Here is an 18,663-nt window from a genome sequence, read left to right on the forward strand (position 1 = left end):
GACTAACACTATGACTAATAGAGTACATTAGCTAGCTAATTTTGGGAAAAAATACACCCTTTGTGTCAACAAATGGTCATAAAATTTTAAGAAAACAAAATAATTAAATGAATAACTCTGATACCCGCAGAAGTGTTTAGGGTATATAAGCATTCACAAAACTAAGCAAAATCTTTTAAGTTATTTATTTCATTTCAAACCATGGTCTATCAGGAAAAGTTCTATGTTTAAGAATATATCTTCTGACCATGAATTAAAAAGTGTCAACTTAGGCTCAATACTTCATAAGGAGGAAAAACTCCAAAAATCACATAAAACAATGTCTATGAGAAATCACCTTCTACCTGACATATTAAAATATATAAGGATTAGAAAAAAAAATTAGAGAAAAATGAAGTAACCCCCCAAAATCTTGCTCATTCACTAAAAAGTAAGCATCTTTCAGTGCTGCAAACATGAATGAGAGTGTCTAAGAGTAATGTGGTAGCACGTAGGGCTAACAAATATTATTATACTATGCAAGCATTTACATCAATAATTACATTTTTATATAAAATTTCAGATTTCCTCTTGTATCCCAGATGTAAACTTGTATGAGATTGTTATTTGGCTCCTGTCCAATATTAATTTTGATCATCTACTCATTTACTCTTAACAACCTTATAAAATACTACAAGCACTATTTTATGAGAAAATATACTCAGAGGGTAGGTACACTACTAATGGCTACATGACAAATTTAAAAAAACAAAAGGCTTACATATTTCACTTATGAAATTTTGCACTTTAGAATCTGTTTCTTATATTTCATAGTTACTATATCAATAAGAGAGAAACCAGCAGCAATTTCACTATTACACATGATTCCTAACCACTTTTGCCTATCTTTACAACCAGTGGGAATAAATGTGAAGCCAGAAATGAAGAATAAGAAAGTTTAAGAATGCATACAAAATGTATGCTTCTTAAGAACAAGGAAGACATACAATTTTACAGATTTTAAATACAGGTACAATCAATTTCTCCTTTTTGCAATACTGGAAAGTATACAGACATATACAAACATAATAATATAATATGTCATGGGGGAAATTTATAAAAGAGAAAAGAAGCAAACATTTTATAGTAAATCAGAGAGAGAAGAACCTATTTTTTAAATTGTTCCAATTTGGAAGATGTGAGTGATGAATGCACAAAGGATTTTAACACATGGTACGGATGATACGTGGTTTGTCATTTCCTCTTATAACCATATATCATGTGGAGTGATATACTTTAATTCATAATGCTTGCCTCAAAGCCTAAAAAATTTCACCCAGATTAGGAAAAATTACTAAAAGCTAAATTAAAATTCTAACTTTTCATTCAAATAAACTCTCTCAAATACCATCTTAACATTATTTCTTAGATAATTAAAAACTTAATAAAAATCATCTCTAGGATATTCTATCTACTTTCTTCTTCAAATAAAAATAGCCACTTCCACAAACATACACAAATGTTCAATTATCTAAAAGGCCATTAACATGACTACTACATTTCTATTATTAAGCGTACACAGTGACTTACCAATTCTTGGGGTAGCAGTGCTCTGTTCTGCAGGAGATGAAGTACTAAAAGCAGAAATTGGAATTTTCATCTGTATAGGACCTCGATTATTTGATGGACTATACAGTCCTGATGGGCCTACTGTAGGTAAAGAAGTCCTTGTGGCTTGTACAATAGAGTGTGCTGTTGGAACAGCCTGTACAGCAAGCGTTGTTCCTAATGGTGCAGCACTGGCAGGAGAGTTCCTCTGAATACTAGGACTGGCCACAGAAGGAACATTGTTTGGTTTAGTGGGGTTTGGCAAGGCTGGCAAGGACACTGGATTTTTGGTAAGACCACTCACTGTAGGTGGGCTTTGTACAGAAATGAACTCAACGTTGCCAGATGGTTGATTGGTCACTAAAGTCCCTGGATGGCTCTGTAGGAGTTGAGGCTGGGAGGATACCGCAACAGGTACATGCAAAATCACTGGTAAAGGTTGTAAAGAGATTGTAGGTTGGGGATTTCCACTAGGCACCTGAGTAGTAGCAACTACTGTAGCTGTGTTGGGTGCAGGAAGAACTGACGTTGCTGTCAGAGAACCAGAAGTCACTGGAGTCTGCAACTTAGGTTGACTACTGACAACTGTTGGAGGAGTTACAAGACTGGTTGAAGATACTATAAAAAGAAAAAAGAAGTCTCAGTTTAAATGGCTGTCTTCATTTATCAGCTAGCATAATACAACACGATAAAATTTAATGAACTGCAGTAGATACAGTAAAGTCTTTTATAATAAAGTTTCTTCCAGATTTAAGTTCTGGAAATTCTTGGAATTATATTTATAGAAGCATTTTTGCATCTATGTTTGGCACACAGCTTATGATTAATATGGAAGACTGCTATCTCAGTATCAAAACAGTGTCTGAAAATTATTATCATCACTTCAGAGTAACTGGAAAAATGACTGAAAAACACTGAAAACTTGGTAAAATTGTACAGATATTTTTGAAACTACAGTAAAAACATAAATGCCCTAGGACACTGACAATATATAAACTCAAACAATCTAGTAAGAGTCATCACTATTTTTTTAAATCTATTTATTTGAGAGAGAAAGAGAGAGCATACACAGAGGGTAAGGGAGAAGCAAGCTCCCCCCTGAGCAGGGAGCCCGATGTGGGACTCGATCCCAGAGCTCTGGGATCATGACCTGAGCCAAAGGCAGTTGATTAACCAACTGAGCCACCCAGGTGCCCAAGAGTCATCACTATTAATGAATAAAATAAGCTTGGTCATGGTATTTTATCACTTAGACCATGTGTGAAACCTCTATCTGTGAATCAAATTTTACTGAATTACCAGCAGGAGCTAGTATGGGGAGGCTCCCTCTACTGACACTCTAGTGACATTATAGGATTTGGGAAATAAAAGAGTAAAGATGGGAGATGAATTAAGAAATAAGGGAATTGATACCAAAGACCAGAAAAAAATCAAAATGCTGGTCACTGGCATTTTACAAAAATTTTGGTTTAACTATTTGTTTATTCTCAATTAAATGGGTTTCAAACTGATGACCAAGTGTCTTTCTCACGGATCTGCACTCTTTCCAAAGTCAAAGGCACACTAGAGCAGCAATCTTCAGTGTTATCCAGGGCAGGACACCTGGGATTACAGAGACCCTCTCAGGGAGTTGGCAATGTCAAAACTATTTTTATAACAATAATAAGACATTACTTGACTTTTTCACCATGTAAATATTTGCACTGATAGAACAAAAGCAATGGTGAGTAAAACTTGATGCCTCAGTACAAAACTCAAGGCAGTGAGTGGTACCTAACTCTCACTGCATTCTTTACCACTACATATTTACAGTAAAAGATGAAGTGAGCTTCACTGAAGAATGTCCATGATTTAGTAGTAAGAACTATTTATTTTATTAAATCTGAACCCATGAATACAGGTCTTCTGAATATGTTGTGTGAAGAAACAGGAAATATACAGTAAGCATTACCACTGCATGCCAAAGTAGCATGGCTGGCTCAGGGAAAAGCACTTATATTATTATTGTCTGAGTTATAAAGCTAACAGCGTTTTTCATGGAAGACCATTTTTACTTGAAAGAACGATTTATAGACATACTGTGATTATTCACATTTGGGTATTTGACTAATCTTTTCTTGAAAATAAACCTTGGGCGCCTGGGTGGCTCAGTTGGTTAAGCGACTGCCTTCGGCTCAGGTCATGATCCTGGAGTCCAGGATCGAGTCCCGCATCAGGCTCCCTGCTCGGCAGGGAGTCGGCTTCTCCCTCTGACCCTCTTCCCTCTCGTGCTCTCTATCTCTCATTCTCTCTCTCTCAAATAAATAAATAAAATCTTTAAAAAAAAAAAAAAAGAAAAGAAACCTTGGCAGTCAATTCAAAGAAAATAAGTGCAATGGTACAGTTTACTGAGTTTATTGGCAATGATACATTTGAGTTTGAAAACAAAAATTAGAATTTTGGAAAAACTTGTATATGCCACTGAGAGCATGACAACTTCCCAAATCTTCAAAGACTTTTCTGACAAAAATCGACAGTGAAATAAATACATGTGACTTTTTAAAAGTTTAATGAGCTATGTCAACAATTGAAGTCTTACATAACTCAGTGAATATTTTCCAAATGATTGATGAATGATATTAGCAAAAGATCCATCCAAGTACAAGACAGACAAATGGATTTTTTTTTTTTAAAGAATGGGGGCCGGGGGTGGGAGGGGGGCAGCCAGAGATGGGAGACAGAATCCCAAGCAGACTCCATACTGGGCATGGAGCCCAACCAAAACCAAGAGTCAGACGCTTAACTGACTACACTACCCAGGTGCCCCAGACAAATGGATTTTAATGAAAAAGTCAGAAAAATTCATTGTTATGGTTTCACATTCCATTTTTCAACTAACCTTTAAAAAACTACTGCCTGTGTCAAAGAAAAATATCCACAAATACTCTAAAAGGGCTAGCCATTTTGCAACTATCTATTTTTATTAGGCTGAATTTTCTTCACATATTTCAATCAAAACAACAAATTGCAACAGACTGAATGCAGAGATAGATATAAGAATCTAGCTATCTTCAATTGTCTTAATGTTTTAAGTGTAAGAGAATTTGTAAAACTATAAACAATAACTCTTCTCACTAATTGTTTTAAGCATGAAAAAGTTATTTTTCATTAAAACATGTTATTTGTGTTACATGATATAGGTTTGTTATTATTTTTAAATAGACATTTAAAAATTTTTATGTTTTGGTGCCTGGATGGCTTAGTTGGTTAAGTGACTGCCTTCGGCTCAGGTCATGATCCCGGAGTCCTGGGATCAAGTCCCATGTCGGGCTCCCTGCTCAGCAGGGAGTCTGCTTCTCCCTCTGACCCTACCCCCTCTTGGGCTCTCTCTCTCACTCTCTCACAAATAAATAAATAAAATCTTTTAAAAAAATAAAAAATAAAAATTTTTATGTTTTAATTTCTACTACAGTAAAAATCAATTAATATAAGCCACATTTACATTATTATTATAAGATTATACCAGGATACAGAAACCAGAAAATTTGAGAATCACTAGACTTGAATTTCTATATTTGCATTCATATCTATAATCCTGATTTTTAAATAAATTTTTGTACTTATTTAATTTCAGATAAATACCTCATTCCCTTAGATCATTTCAATTTCAGAAAGATGCAATAAAAGAGAACCAAAGCCTTCAGTTCCTAAGAAAATGAATTTTCTTTAAAAAATTAAAGAGTTTTCTTTAAAAAATTAAAAAAATATTACCTGTATTCACAGGGGTTGGAAAGGCTGGTGGTGTACTCTCACTTACATTCCTTTTAGACTCCAGCATCTGTCTCACTGTGCCTGCATTTCTACAAAATATATATATACACACAAACAGTCAATGAAAATGCCATTCACGAGGACATCAACTAATGAATAGAGAAAGCAGTGGCCGATAGGGGAAAGCATGGCAAGACATGGGTACTGTAGCACTAAAGTGCAAATGACTGCAGAGGTAAAGACGGCACACGGACTATAGCATGCCAGGGTCTATGGAATTAAGAAAGAGTCTTTCTCTTATATTCTAATGTCCTCAACACTAACAAAAAGCCAAACGTACATCCTAATATCTGTAGACATTAGTTTTTATCACCCTTGATCAAAGCATTTCTCAATTACTTTGAAAGAATAGTATTTAGTACAAGTGGTTAAAGAAGTCTTCAGTGACCAAAGAAAACCTCAAAATTAATTAGCAAAACCAGTAACCACAAATGAGCAATTATAACAAAACAAAAAAGAAGAAAATCTAAATCCAGTATACCAAACACTTATCTCTACATAAACAAATAGGAATACATTGAAACATTTTCCTGTAAAATAAAATCAGAACCTTGTTGTGTTTTTTTAAAAACTTGACAAACAATGTTTACAATTCTCACCTGTATGGCACATTGTTATTATTGCTGTTGATGTCAACTACAGACTTTCCTGGTGATACTGGTGGGTTCGGTGGATTCTGGGGGAAAAAAAATACCCAGGTAAAATAAAACCCAATACACAAGGAATCTTTAAAAATAAGACATTACCCCGACCTATTGTGATCATTTCAAATGTATCTGAATGTTGAATTACTATGTTGTGTACCTGAAACCAATACTATAAAAAAAATAAAACCTTATATGTTTTCTCAATATATTATCTCTTTACTTCCAGAAAATATTACTAGATGAGAAAAGAATTTGAATCTTGGCATTGCCACTTAAACAAATTACTTAATCCAATGCAACAACTGCTTATTATGTGAAAGATTAATATAATAATTCCTATACCTCAGTTTTTAAGATGAATAAAGAATGTGAAAATGGTTTACATGCTAAGGTTTAATAAATATTAATATGAATCTAAAGAATAACTAAACATACTCATTCAATATCAAGTGAATGCCTACTACATACCACACATAGCAGGCACCAAATTACCAACAGAAACTCAACAAAGTACATATTTATTCTGAGGTATTTATCTGAGAAATAGTTGATTACCAACAAAGTGGTGCCTAAGGTCACAAATCAAAATTCTCAAATCAAAATTATTTTTACAATTATTGCTTAAAAAATAACTAATTGCCACTATGTGACTTATTAACATCATAAAGGGATATCTCAATTCTAAACTTAAGTATCAACTAATTTCAGTCTTGTCCCCCAAAAAACAGGGAATATAGAAATGGAATTCTTATACATATTAATTACCGTTACTTGGGCCTCAGTCAGTAATTACACTATCATTTATTTCTTAAATTAAGAAATATAAATAATTCTGCTCAAGATTTAATTAATACAATAATAAATATTAAAACAAAGGTGGTAGGTGCTTAAGATCACATTAAGTAGATGCTACTAATCACTCTTTTCAATCAACAAATCTTGATGCTTTTTATAGGCTAAAAGAGTAATTTTAACCAAGTACAGCATTATACTAGTTACACGTGTAGAGAAGAGACAAAATTACAATGAATTGCTCTAAAGGTGCTTAAAATCTGCCTGTGGACAAAAACATATGAAACAAATAGAAAAGCAAATTAAAGTAACAGTGCAGTGCCAATGGAAAAAGTTTTTTAAAAAGTTTTTGAGGAACATGCATCTTCATATAGGTTAGTACATTCAAAATAGCTAAGATGAAGATAAAGAACATTTCAGGGAGAAAAACAGAAAAAGGAGTAAAAGCATAATAAATAAACAAATAAAACTGGTTTAGAACATGGTATGGTCACTGGATGGAAGACCTTAAGTACTACAGTGTGGTGACACCAGCAGATGGCAGAATGGGAAGACCAACACCTTCATCACTCATGGGATGGATCAAATTTCCTTTGTCAGAATTCTAGAAGCCAGTCAAGAGGTTATAGGACCCCAAGCAACAGCAAGGTAAAGAAGAGGTGCTCTGTAGTGGGTAGGAAAGTCTGTTGCACTTATCCACCATATCCTACATATCCTAAACCCCTCCCGATACATTACGGCACAATCAAAATTCCTCCCTTGTGGCTTCTCCTTCAAAAAGGAGAGAAGAGTGGAACTTTCATGTAATATTCTGGCTTTTCAGGAGGCTGTCCAAGGCACTGGTTTCTGTTTCACCTGACTTGGAGGAAATAGCAAATGTTGGATATCTAGGGTCCAGATGAGAACAAAGGTGAGCCTATTAGCTTGGTACAGCACCAGAAAAATCATACTAACACAGACAGCAGGGAGACCTCCAAAAGCATGGTTTATAAAACCAAAACTGTAATATGGAAGACAGATGTCAGTGGGGAGCTTCTGAGTACAAAGAGACAAGCCTCTTCAGATAAGAGATTATACACACAAGCTCAGAGAAAATGCATCTCTAGAACAGGTTTGAGAGGTTCCCAGAGTATATACCTGAACTGAATAGTAAAGATCTTCCTCTGTACAAAGATACTGTGAAAAGACAGGGAAAGGTGGTTTTTTTTTCAAATGCCCAAATTTCAACATAAGAGAATTAAACATACAAGGAAACAGAAATAAATCTCCAGAAATTGACCCTAAAGAAAGGGGGGATCTGTGAATTACCCATTAAAGAATTCAAAATAACCAACATTAAGATGTTCAATGAGGTAAAAGAGAACACAGAAAGAAAACTAAATGAAATAAGAAAAATTGTGCATGAAGAAATAAAAATATTGACAAAGAAACAAAGGCTCTAAAATAGAACCAAAGGAAATTCTGGATCTGAAGAATAACTGAATTGAAAAATTCACTACATGGGATCAACACCAGACTGTATCAAGCAGAATAAAGACTTAGTGGACTTGATGACAAATCATTTGAAATTATCAAGTTATAGGAGCAAAAGAAAAAAGTGAACAGAGCCCAAGGGATTTATGAGACACCACTGAAAAGACAAATACATAAATATGGGAATCTAAGAATAGAAGAGAGAGAAAATGAGCAGAAAGCCTCTGCAAATAATGGCCCCAAACTCCCCAAATTTGAGGGTTCTCAAATTCAAAACGCTTGGAAACCTCCAACTAGAATAACCCAAGAGATCTATACTGAAAAGCACAGACAAGGTGTCAAAAGTCACAGATAAAGAATTTTGAAAGTAACAAGAGAAAAGCAACCCATTACATTCAAGGTAGCTCCCATAAGATTATCAGTTTTCTCAGCAGATATCTAGAAGGCTACAAGATAGTGGGATGATAGATTCTAAGTACAGAACGAGAAAACTACCAAGCAAAAATAACTATATCCAGTGAAACTTTTATTCCAAAATGAAGGCAAAATTAAAATTTTCCTAGGTAACAAAAAAGCTGGGGAAGTTTATCACCATTACATCTGCAATACAATACAAAAAAAAATTGCTAAAACGAGTCAATCAAGTGAAAATGAAAGGATACGAGATGGAAACTTGAAAGCATACAAACAGATGAAATGCTCTAGTAAAGGTAAATACACAAAGAAATACAGAATCCTGCATTACTGTAAGGTGGGTGCATTAAATCACATTTAATTGTATACAATTTAAGCATAAAAATAACTGTAAATTTATGCTAAAGGATACAGAATGTAAAAAGATATAATAAAACTAATAACCAAGTTGTGGGAGCAAGGTATAAAGAGTGAGGTTCTTAAATGTGATTGAAGTTAAGTTGTTACCAGTTTAAAACAGTTTACATAATCCCCATGGTAACCACAGATATAATACCTATAGAAGATACACAAAAGGAAATAAGAAAGGAATTAATGATTGTCACTACAATAAGTAAATAAATACACAGGAAGCAAGCAAGCAAAAAAAGAAAAGAACAGTTCCAAGACATATAGGTAATAATTAACAAAATGCTAATGATTAGTCCCTCCCTACAGAAATTACTTTAAATCCCAATGGATTAAATTCTCATAGAAAGACATACATTCGCTTAATGAATAAAACAACAAGATCCTGTTACAGGCTGTTAACAATGAACACACTTTAGATCTAAAGACACACAGGCCAAAATTATAAGGATGAGAAAAGATATTCCATTCAAATGGTAACCAAAAGGGAGAAGGAGTGACCATACTTAGACAAAATAGAGCTGAAGTAAAAAACTGTCACAAGAGACAAAAAGGACATTATATAATGACAAAAGTATCAACTGACCAAATAAAATATTTATACATTTGTATGTATGCACATAACATCAAGGCCACCAAATGATGTAACATTGACAGAATTGAAAAAGAAACAGAGAGCAATACAGTAATAGGAGTCTTCAGTTCATCATTCTATATAACAGGTAGATGATCCAGAGAAAAATTCAATAAGGAAATAGCAAAACTGAACCAATACCAAAGACCAAATGGACCAGACATTTGTAGAAATTTTTACCCAATGGAAGAAAAATACAAATTTTTCTCAAGTGCACACAGAACATTCTCCAGGATAGATCATATATTAGGTCACAAAATGAGCCTTACCAAATTTATAAAGATGAAACTCATACCAAGTATCTTTTCCAATCACAAATGATCAAAAGTAGAAATCAACAGCAGAAGGAAAAATGGAAAAGTCACATATATGCAGAAATTAAAACACACTTATATAATCTAATGGATAAAAGAAGAAATCACAAGAGATATTAGAAAATATCTTAAGACAAATAAAAACAAAAACACAACATACGGAATTTATGGGAAAATTTATGCAGCAAATGTAGTACTAAGAGGAAAATTTATACTGGTAAATGCTTCCATTAAAAAAGAAGGAAGATCTCAAACCAACAACCCTACTTTACACTTCAAAGGACTAGAAAAAAGAAAAACAAAGTAAGCTCAGGAGAGGGAAGGAAGTAATAAAGATTATAGCAGAAATAAAACAGAGAAACAAAGTCAATAGGAAAAAAAATCAACTAAGAGTTGGCCTTTTAAAGGATCAACAAATTGGCAAAACTTTACCTAGATTACCTGTGAAAAAACAAAGAAGACATAAATAAAATCATAAATGGAAGAGAAGGCATTACAACTGATGCCACAGAATAAAAAAGGGATCACAAAAGACTACCATAAACAATTATAACGCAACAAATTGGATAACCTAGAAAAAAATGGATAGCTTTCCAGAAATATACAACCAAGAATGAATCAAGAAGAAAATAAAAATTTGAACAAGATCTATATAAGTAGTGAGACTGAATCAGTAATCAAAAACATTCTAATAACAAAAAACACCAAGGACCAGATGGCTTCAATGCAGAATTCTACCAGACACTTAAAGAAGAATTAATAACAGTCTTCCAAGTTTTCCAAACAACTGATGAGGAGGAAAAACTTTCAAACACATTTTATGAAGCCAGGATATCCTGATACCAAAACCAGACACCACAATAAGAAAACTACAGCCTAATATCCCTGATGAACATAGATACAAAAATCCTCAACAAAATATTAGCAAACCAAATTCACCAGCACACTGAAAGGATTATACAACATGACCAGGTGAGATTTATCCCTGAAATGCAAGGAGAGCTTGACACGAAAATCAATCAATGTATAAATCAATCAAACACATTAACAAAACGAAGGGGAAAAAAACTACATGATCTTCTCAATTGTTGTAGAAAAAGCATTTCATATAATTCAACACCTTTTCATGATAAAAAAACACTCAACAAATTAGGAATGGAAGGAAATTACCTCAAAAAGAAAAAAAAACTGTATGTCAAAAGCCCACAGCTAACATCATACTTAATGGTGAATCAATAAAGCTTTACCTCTAAGATCAAGAACAAGGCAAGGTTGCCCACACCCACCAACTTCTGTTCAACATGGTACTGGAAGTATCTCACCAGAGCAATTAAACAAGAAAAAGAAATAAAAGGCAGCGATACTAGAAAAGAAGAAGAGAAATTTTCTGTTTGCAGATGACATGATCTTATAGTCAGAAAGCTCTCAAGAGTCCACAAAAAAAAAAAAATTCGAACAAATGAATTCAGCAATGGTGCAGGATTAAAAATCATCATCAATCATCCCCAAGCAAACATCAATCATACTTCTATATACCAACAACAAACAATCTGAGAAAGAAATTAAGAAAATAATCCCATTATATCATTAAAGAGAATAAAATATTTAGAAGTAAACTTAACCAAGAAGGCAAAAGACCTTTACATTGAAAACTACAAACACTGGGGAATGAAATAAAAGACACAAATAAAAGGAGATATTCCATGTTCGTGGACTGGAACACTTAATATTGTTCAAATGTCCATACTACCCAAAGTGATTAAAAGCTTCCATGGAATTTCTATCAAAATCCACTGTCATTTTTTGCAGAAATAGAGAAAAGCATTCTATAATCCATATGGAATCTCCTGGGCCCCTGAATTGCCAAAACAATCCTGGACCAGAAGAACAAAGTTGGAGGCTTCATACTTCCTGATTTCTTTTTTTTTTTTTTAAAGATTTATTTATTTATTTGACAGAGAGAGAGAGGGAACACAAGCAGGGGGAGTGGGAGAGGGAGAAGCAGGCTTCCTGCAGAGCAGGGAGCCCAATGCAGGGCTCGATCCCAGGACCCTGGGACCATGACCTGAGCCGAAGGCAGACGCCTAACGACTGAGCCACCCAGGTGCCCCTCATACTTCCTGATTTCAAAACATGTTACAAAGATACAGTAAATCAAAACAGTGTGGTGCTGGCATAAAGACAGGCACATAGACCAACAGAACAGAATCGACAGCCCAGAAATAAACTCTCACATATATGGTCAATCAGTCTTCAACAAGGATGCCAAGGCTACACAATGGGGAAAAGAGTCTTTCAACAAATGGTAGGAAAACTGGATATCCAAACACAAAAGGATAAAGTTGGACCATTACACCATATACAAAAACTAATTCAAAATAAATCAAAGACCTAAATATAAGACCAACACTAAAAATTCCTAGAAGAAAATATAAGAGGAAAGTTTCATGATATCGAATTTTGATATGCCATCAAAAGCACAGGCAACAAAAGCAAAACAAAGGAGGTTAACATCAAACAAAAACCCCTGCACATCAAAGGAAACAATGAACAGAAGGAAAAAGAAACCTACAGAACAGGAGAAAATACCTGCAAATCATATATCTGATAAGGGGTTAACATCCATCCAGAATATCATAAAGGGCCCACAACTTAACAATTAAAAAACAAGCAACCTGATTAAAAAATGGGCAAAGGACCTAAACAGACACTCTGCCAAAGATATGCAAAATAGTCAACAAGCATATGAAAAGATGCTCAACATCACTATTTGTTAGAGAAATTCAAATCAAAACCACAATGCAATGCCACCTACATCCATTAGCATGGCCACTATCACAAAATAGAAAATAACAAGTGTTGGCAAGAATGTGAAGAAAATGGAACCCTGTGCGACCTCTTTAGAAAACAGTGTGGAAACTCCTCAAAAAACTAAAACCAGAATTACCAAATGATCCAGCAATTTCACTTTTGGATAGATATCCAAAAGACTTGAAACCAGGATCTTAAAGAGTTATCTGCACACAAATGTTCCCTGTAGCATTATTCACAAAAGCCAGAAGATGAAAGCAGCCCAAATATCCATCAATAAATGAATGAATGAAAGTGCAGTATATACTATATATATATATACACACACACACACACACAAAAATATATATATATATATAAAACAAACAAAACCCAAATACTATATGATTTCACTTACGAGATATCTAGAGTAGTCAAATCATGGAAACAAAAAGTAGCTGAGTGCTGAGGGGAAAGGAAATGGGAGATGTTCGATGGTAGTGGAGCTTCAGTTTTGCAAGATGAAAAACACCTAAAGATCTATTACGCAGTGTTAATATAGTTAATACTTCTGAATTGTGAGGTTAAAAATGATACATTTGAGGTTATGTGTTTGTAGCACGATTAAAACAATTTTAAGAATTTAAAAAATTAAAATGTAGAATTTAGATTTAATATAAAATTTTACTCAACTACATCATTGATTTTTCAGAAAAGATAAGAGGTATCTTTACATTTCTTTTATAGTAAGAACTAGAAAGGATATAAGTTAGAGATATCAGTCATATGGCAGTAACAGACTAGATTATAAATGTGGACTTAATAGCAAACTGCCTATGAGGGTTTTGTGCTCTCTTAAAAATTAAAATAGAAAATGTTTTAAGACAAACCTGCATGTTTGTTTTTAACTGGTTAATATCAGAGGATCAAGGAGCAAATCTAAATAGAAGAAAAGCATTATTATTGTTTCCTTATTTATTTTAATAAGGGGGGAGAACTAAAGTTTTAAAACTTCATTCTATGTTGCTCCTGTTTTTAAAACCTAGCATGACACTGATGTAAAATTATATTGGATACTATAATTAAAGGGAATTAGGATATTAATGAACAAATTCTTGAGATTTCTAGAAATCTCTCTCACAAAAAGAAAATATTAACAAGAATGGGTAGAAAGATGTCCCAGTCTGGGCATGTAAAAGTGGCCTTACCCAAAAGCTAATTAAGGATGGAACAAAAATTTGAAAGCTTGAAGACCACCTCAATATTTTTCTTCAAGCACCACATACCCTAATTGTTCAAATTAATCTTTTCTAATCTTTAGGAATTATACAGTATTTATTGTTTCCATAATACTTATAGCTCTCCATAACAAACCTTTCAGGGATTGTAATATTTTCACCTTCATTCCTTAAAGTTTGTCTCTTGTCTGTCACTTTTGAATAAATAAACAAGAACTAGAACTAGTTTTGAAAACAAAACAGACATACATAAACACTGGAGAGTATATGGTGGGGAAGCATGCAGCTTGGTTCAAACATAAGGATAAAAGTGGAAATTCACACTGTACAAAAACAAAGGAAAAATTGCAAAGCCCTTTCTTTGGTTCAAGAACAGCAAATAAAAAAGGTTTACATCGGGGCACCTAGGTGGCTTAGTCGCTTAAGTGTCTGCCTTTGGCTCAGGTCATGATCCCAGCATCCTAGGATCAAGCCCCACATAGGGCTCCCTGCTCTGTGGGGAGCCTGCTTCTCCCTCTCCTGCTCCCCCTGCTTGTGTGCTACCGTCTGTCAAATAAATAAAGCTTTAAAAAAAAAAAAGGTTTACATCAATTTTCTAATCTAAGAAATAAAATACAATTTTTATATTATGACAAACAAATGGGGGCGGCTTGGGTGGCTCAGTTGTTAAGCATCTGCCTTCGGCTCAGGTCACGGTCCCAGGGTCCTGGGATCGAGTCCTGCATCGGGCTCCCTGCTAGGTGGGAAGTCTGCTTCTCCCTCTACCCACTCCCCCTGCTTGTGTTCCCTCTCTCACTGTCAAATAAATAAATAAAATCTTTAAAAAAAACAAACAAAAAAAAACGAAGCTGAAAAAGTGTTCAGAATCAGGAAATTATATAATTGAAGAAGACTATAATAAAAAAATCTTTGGGAATGGCCAAAGGAAGGTTTGGTAAGATTAGTCTGTGCAGGACAAAGATAAAAACTATCAGTTACGGGGAGCCTGGGTGGCTCAGTGGGTTAAGTGGCTGCCTTCAGCTCAGGTCATGATCCCAGGGTCCTGGGATCGAGCCCCACGTCAGGCTCCCCACTTGGCAGAGACCTGTTTCTCCCTCTCCCTCTGCCTGCTGCTATGCCTACTTGTGCTCTCTATCACTCTGTCAAATAAATAAAATCTTCAAAAAACAAAAAAACCTGTCAGTTGCTCAAGAAAAGAGAGCAACCAGAGCTTTAAAAGTTAAGTAAAAACAATACAGAGATGGAGAACAGATTAGCAGTTGCCAGGGGGTAGGAGTAGGTGGATGTGGGGGGAAATAAGGTAGGTTTAAACTCTAAAAAGGCAGCATTGAGGGAGTCCCTTCATAGTAATGGAACAGTTCTAGATCTTGAATGTGGTGGAGGTTACATAAATCCATACATGGGATCAAATTGCATAGAACTGCGCATGTGTGCACACACATATACACATAACGAATTCATATAAAAACTGGTGAGAAATGGTAAGGTCTACAGGCTACTTAACAGAATTTATCAGTATCTTGATTTTAATACTGTACGGCAGTTATGTAAGATTTCACCACTGGGGAAAGCTAGGTGAAAAGTTCACAGGAGTCTATGTACTACTGTTGCAAATTCCTGTACATCTATAATTATTTCAAAATAACTTTATTTAAAGTCAAGTAAAGAAGATGTCAAATGAATGAAAACAAAAATCCAATGGTAATAATGATTACTACTGAAATAATTGTTATTGGCAATTAGTAAGTGCCAAGCAATGGAGCTCTCAAGACAAAGAAATGTAACTTGCCCAAATAGAAAAAAAGCCAAGAGGAAATGAAAGAAATTAAACTAAAAACTATAATGCAATATACAAGTGCTATATTAAAAATATGTATTACAGAGTAACTAAGGAAATGACAAAAAGCAAAAGGTAGATTATACATTTGTTGTTTATGTTATGCTACAATGTTTGGACTTAACTACACGGGGGAAGCAAAGAAGAGAAGAGGGCTACTCCAGGTAATGGAACACTAACATACTTTGGAGGAAATAAGAGACTAGACTAGACACTGGCAAGAATTTAAAAAGAAAAAAAACATGGTAAGACAAATCCCAAAAAGGTAATTTTAAAAATGAAATGAAAATATAACTTCCAGAATGCCATAAAATAGATTAATATAAGTACTGATAATATGAAAACAATAACGGAGGATTAGAAAAGGGTTAATAATTAGTTCTAGAGCTGCAGCTCCAGAAAGAACATACAGGAAGTACACAGTATGAAAAAAAATTTCAGACCTGTAATAAAGGAAGACTTTCTTCCTAACTCACCATTTCCTAAGATTACCACCTAGAGCTAAATATTAATTATGCAAGAATAGAAATCCTTACTTCTTGTCTTTTCTTAAGATCTTCTTTGGCTGCTCCAAAGCGTTTGGTTAACCTGGCTATCTTGGCCTAAAAAAAAAAAGAAAGCAAAAATGAAACAGAAATCAGGTAACATTATGGTATTAAAAAGGAACTCACACATACATTACAAGAAACCCACAAATAAAAGGACCCTGAGGAGATCACCAACAGCAAAGAAAATAAGGCAAGCTAATTATAAAATATATATTTGGAAAATACAGAAAATCATAATGAAAACTAAAATGACCTTTGAACTCAATACCCAGAGGTAAAGACTCTTAATTTTAGAAGGTTAGCTTTTTCCCTCCTAGAATTCACAGACCAAGACATTTCTGAGTATGTGTAATTGTGGGGATTTTTGTTGTTGTTATTTTTTAATATGTTGTAACCACACAATTTTCTGAGAATTCTGAACTAAACACATCTGTAAGTCATAAAAGATCCAATGCCATGGCTTATGGATATATGTATAATATACTGAATCATTATTATTACACTCTGTTCCCCAGTGGAAATGTTCAGTGTTTCTCAATGTACTGCTATAGCCAAATAATGCAATTAACAATATTGTTCTTTCAGATTATTTCCTTGGATAGCACTCACATAGATGTAACTTCTAAGACAGAATATATTTTTAAAGCTCTTGTCTAAATGATTCTTATCTAAATGCTAATTTATATCCAAATTATCTAATAATTATCAAATATCTAAATGGCAATTTTTCAGAAAGGCTTTGCTAATTTGTATATTCAACAGCAGTGTATATGTGTGTTCATTTAACATTACTCTTTAAAACATTTAGTTTCATATTATGTTAATTTTAATCTGTCAAAAATGTTACCTTGCTACTATTAACATTTCAGTGAAATTATTTTATTAATCATTTGTACTGCTATATAAACTGATTAATCACACATTTGCCCAAATACACATTTACAGAAACTTTAAGGAAAAAAAAACAGAAAAGAAAAAAAATATCTCATTAGTACATGAATTATTTTGTATTTAAGTCTTTTACTAAAGCACAGATGTAATACTCAATTGTTTTTGTTGCTGTTAACTGCTGCTGCCAGTTTTAAGTTTTTATTTTTATTTATTTATTTTTTTTTTGAGAGAGAGAGAGAGATGTGAACACATGTGCAAGCAGAGGGAGGAGTAGAGGGAAAAAACAAACTCCCCGCTGAGCGCAAATCCCGACACTGGGGCTGGATCTCACAACTCTTGAGATCATGACCTGAGCTGAAATCAAGACCACCCAAGCACCCCACTGCTGCTGCCATTTTATGTTAAATATATTTTCAAGAAATTTAAATTAAACTTCTGAGTGTGTTCAGGAGGCCCGCCTAAGGAGGAACTCCTCCAGAAAAATTCTTTTATCCAGTGTAAGCATATCTACAAAGAAAATGGTATTATTTACTTCTAAAGTTTCTTTCAGAAAGTAGTCACTTCTGAAGGAGACCCGAAACCTAACAAAGTATTTAAGTCCATTGACAGAGCCTATGCAATCAATCACGTATGACCCTGAGAAGATTTTCTTTAGGACTTGAGGAAATTATTAATACCAAAGACATACAGCATAATTTTATATTCTTAATATGGATTTACCTTCCTGTGATTAAAATATTTCAAATAATTTTTTTCAAGAAAGCTATATGTGAAGGTGTTTTCTGTACCACAATTTATGCAAGAATGTCTTTCATTCTTGAGTCTATCTGGTGGGTATTCTGTAAGTTGCATAGTTTGTAGAGTATTATTATACTACTTTTACTTAAAAAATCATTTTGTATATGATATATATATAGGAAAGGTCTAGAAGGAATAAATACCAAAGTTAAAAAGTGGTTACTTCTAGAGGCTAGAACTGGCAGGCAGTGAGTGAGAATGTAAAGAGGACTTCACTTTTAAGTCATATGCCTCTGTAATATTTAAATGCTTTTTAAAAAGAATTTTATCACTTAAAAAATTAAACTATTAGCAGAGAAATAAAATCAAAATCTGGACACTGACTCACTGTGCCATTTAATATTATTAAAAAAAAAGAAATCAAAGACCAGCTTTTTTGTTATTTTAATCTAGGAAATTGTGCAATTTTTTAAAATTATAATTCAAAATACCTGTCATAATGTGTCTAAGATCAGGTCTCTTTTGGGAAGTATTACGTGAAA

General features: G+C 33.9%; 1 protein-coding gene across 5 annotated transcripts in view; it reads right to left on the bottom strand.

The window, feature by feature from the left end:
• The window catches only part of LOC113921374 (activating transcription factor 7 interacting protein), a 166,147-nt gene that overhangs the window by 31,173 nt on the left and 116,311 nt on the right, over positions 1 to 18,663 (bottom strand). For all 5 annotated transcript variants that reach the window (XM_027591878.2, XM_027591877.2, XM_027591876.2 and 2 more), the window contains 4 exons: positions 16,481 to 16,546; positions 5,997 to 6,073; positions 5,338 to 5,426; positions 1,570 to 2,205 (listed from right to left, as the gene is read on the bottom strand). In XM_027591878.2, the coding sequence (XP_027447679.1) occupies positions 1,570 to 2,205; positions 5,338 to 5,426; positions 5,997 to 6,073; positions 16,481 to 16,546 (868 nt within the window). The remainder of the gene's footprint in view (positions 1 to 1,569; positions 2,206 to 5,337; positions 5,427 to 5,996; positions 6,074 to 16,480; positions 16,547 to 18,663) is intronic.

This window comes from Zalophus californianus, chromosome 9 (assembly GCF_009762305.2).
Source record: "Zalophus californianus isolate mZalCal1 chromosome 9, mZalCal1.pri.v2, whole genome shotgun sequence".
NCBI classification, from domain to species: Eukaryota; Metazoa; Chordata; class Mammalia; order Carnivora; family Otariidae; genus Zalophus; species Zalophus californianus.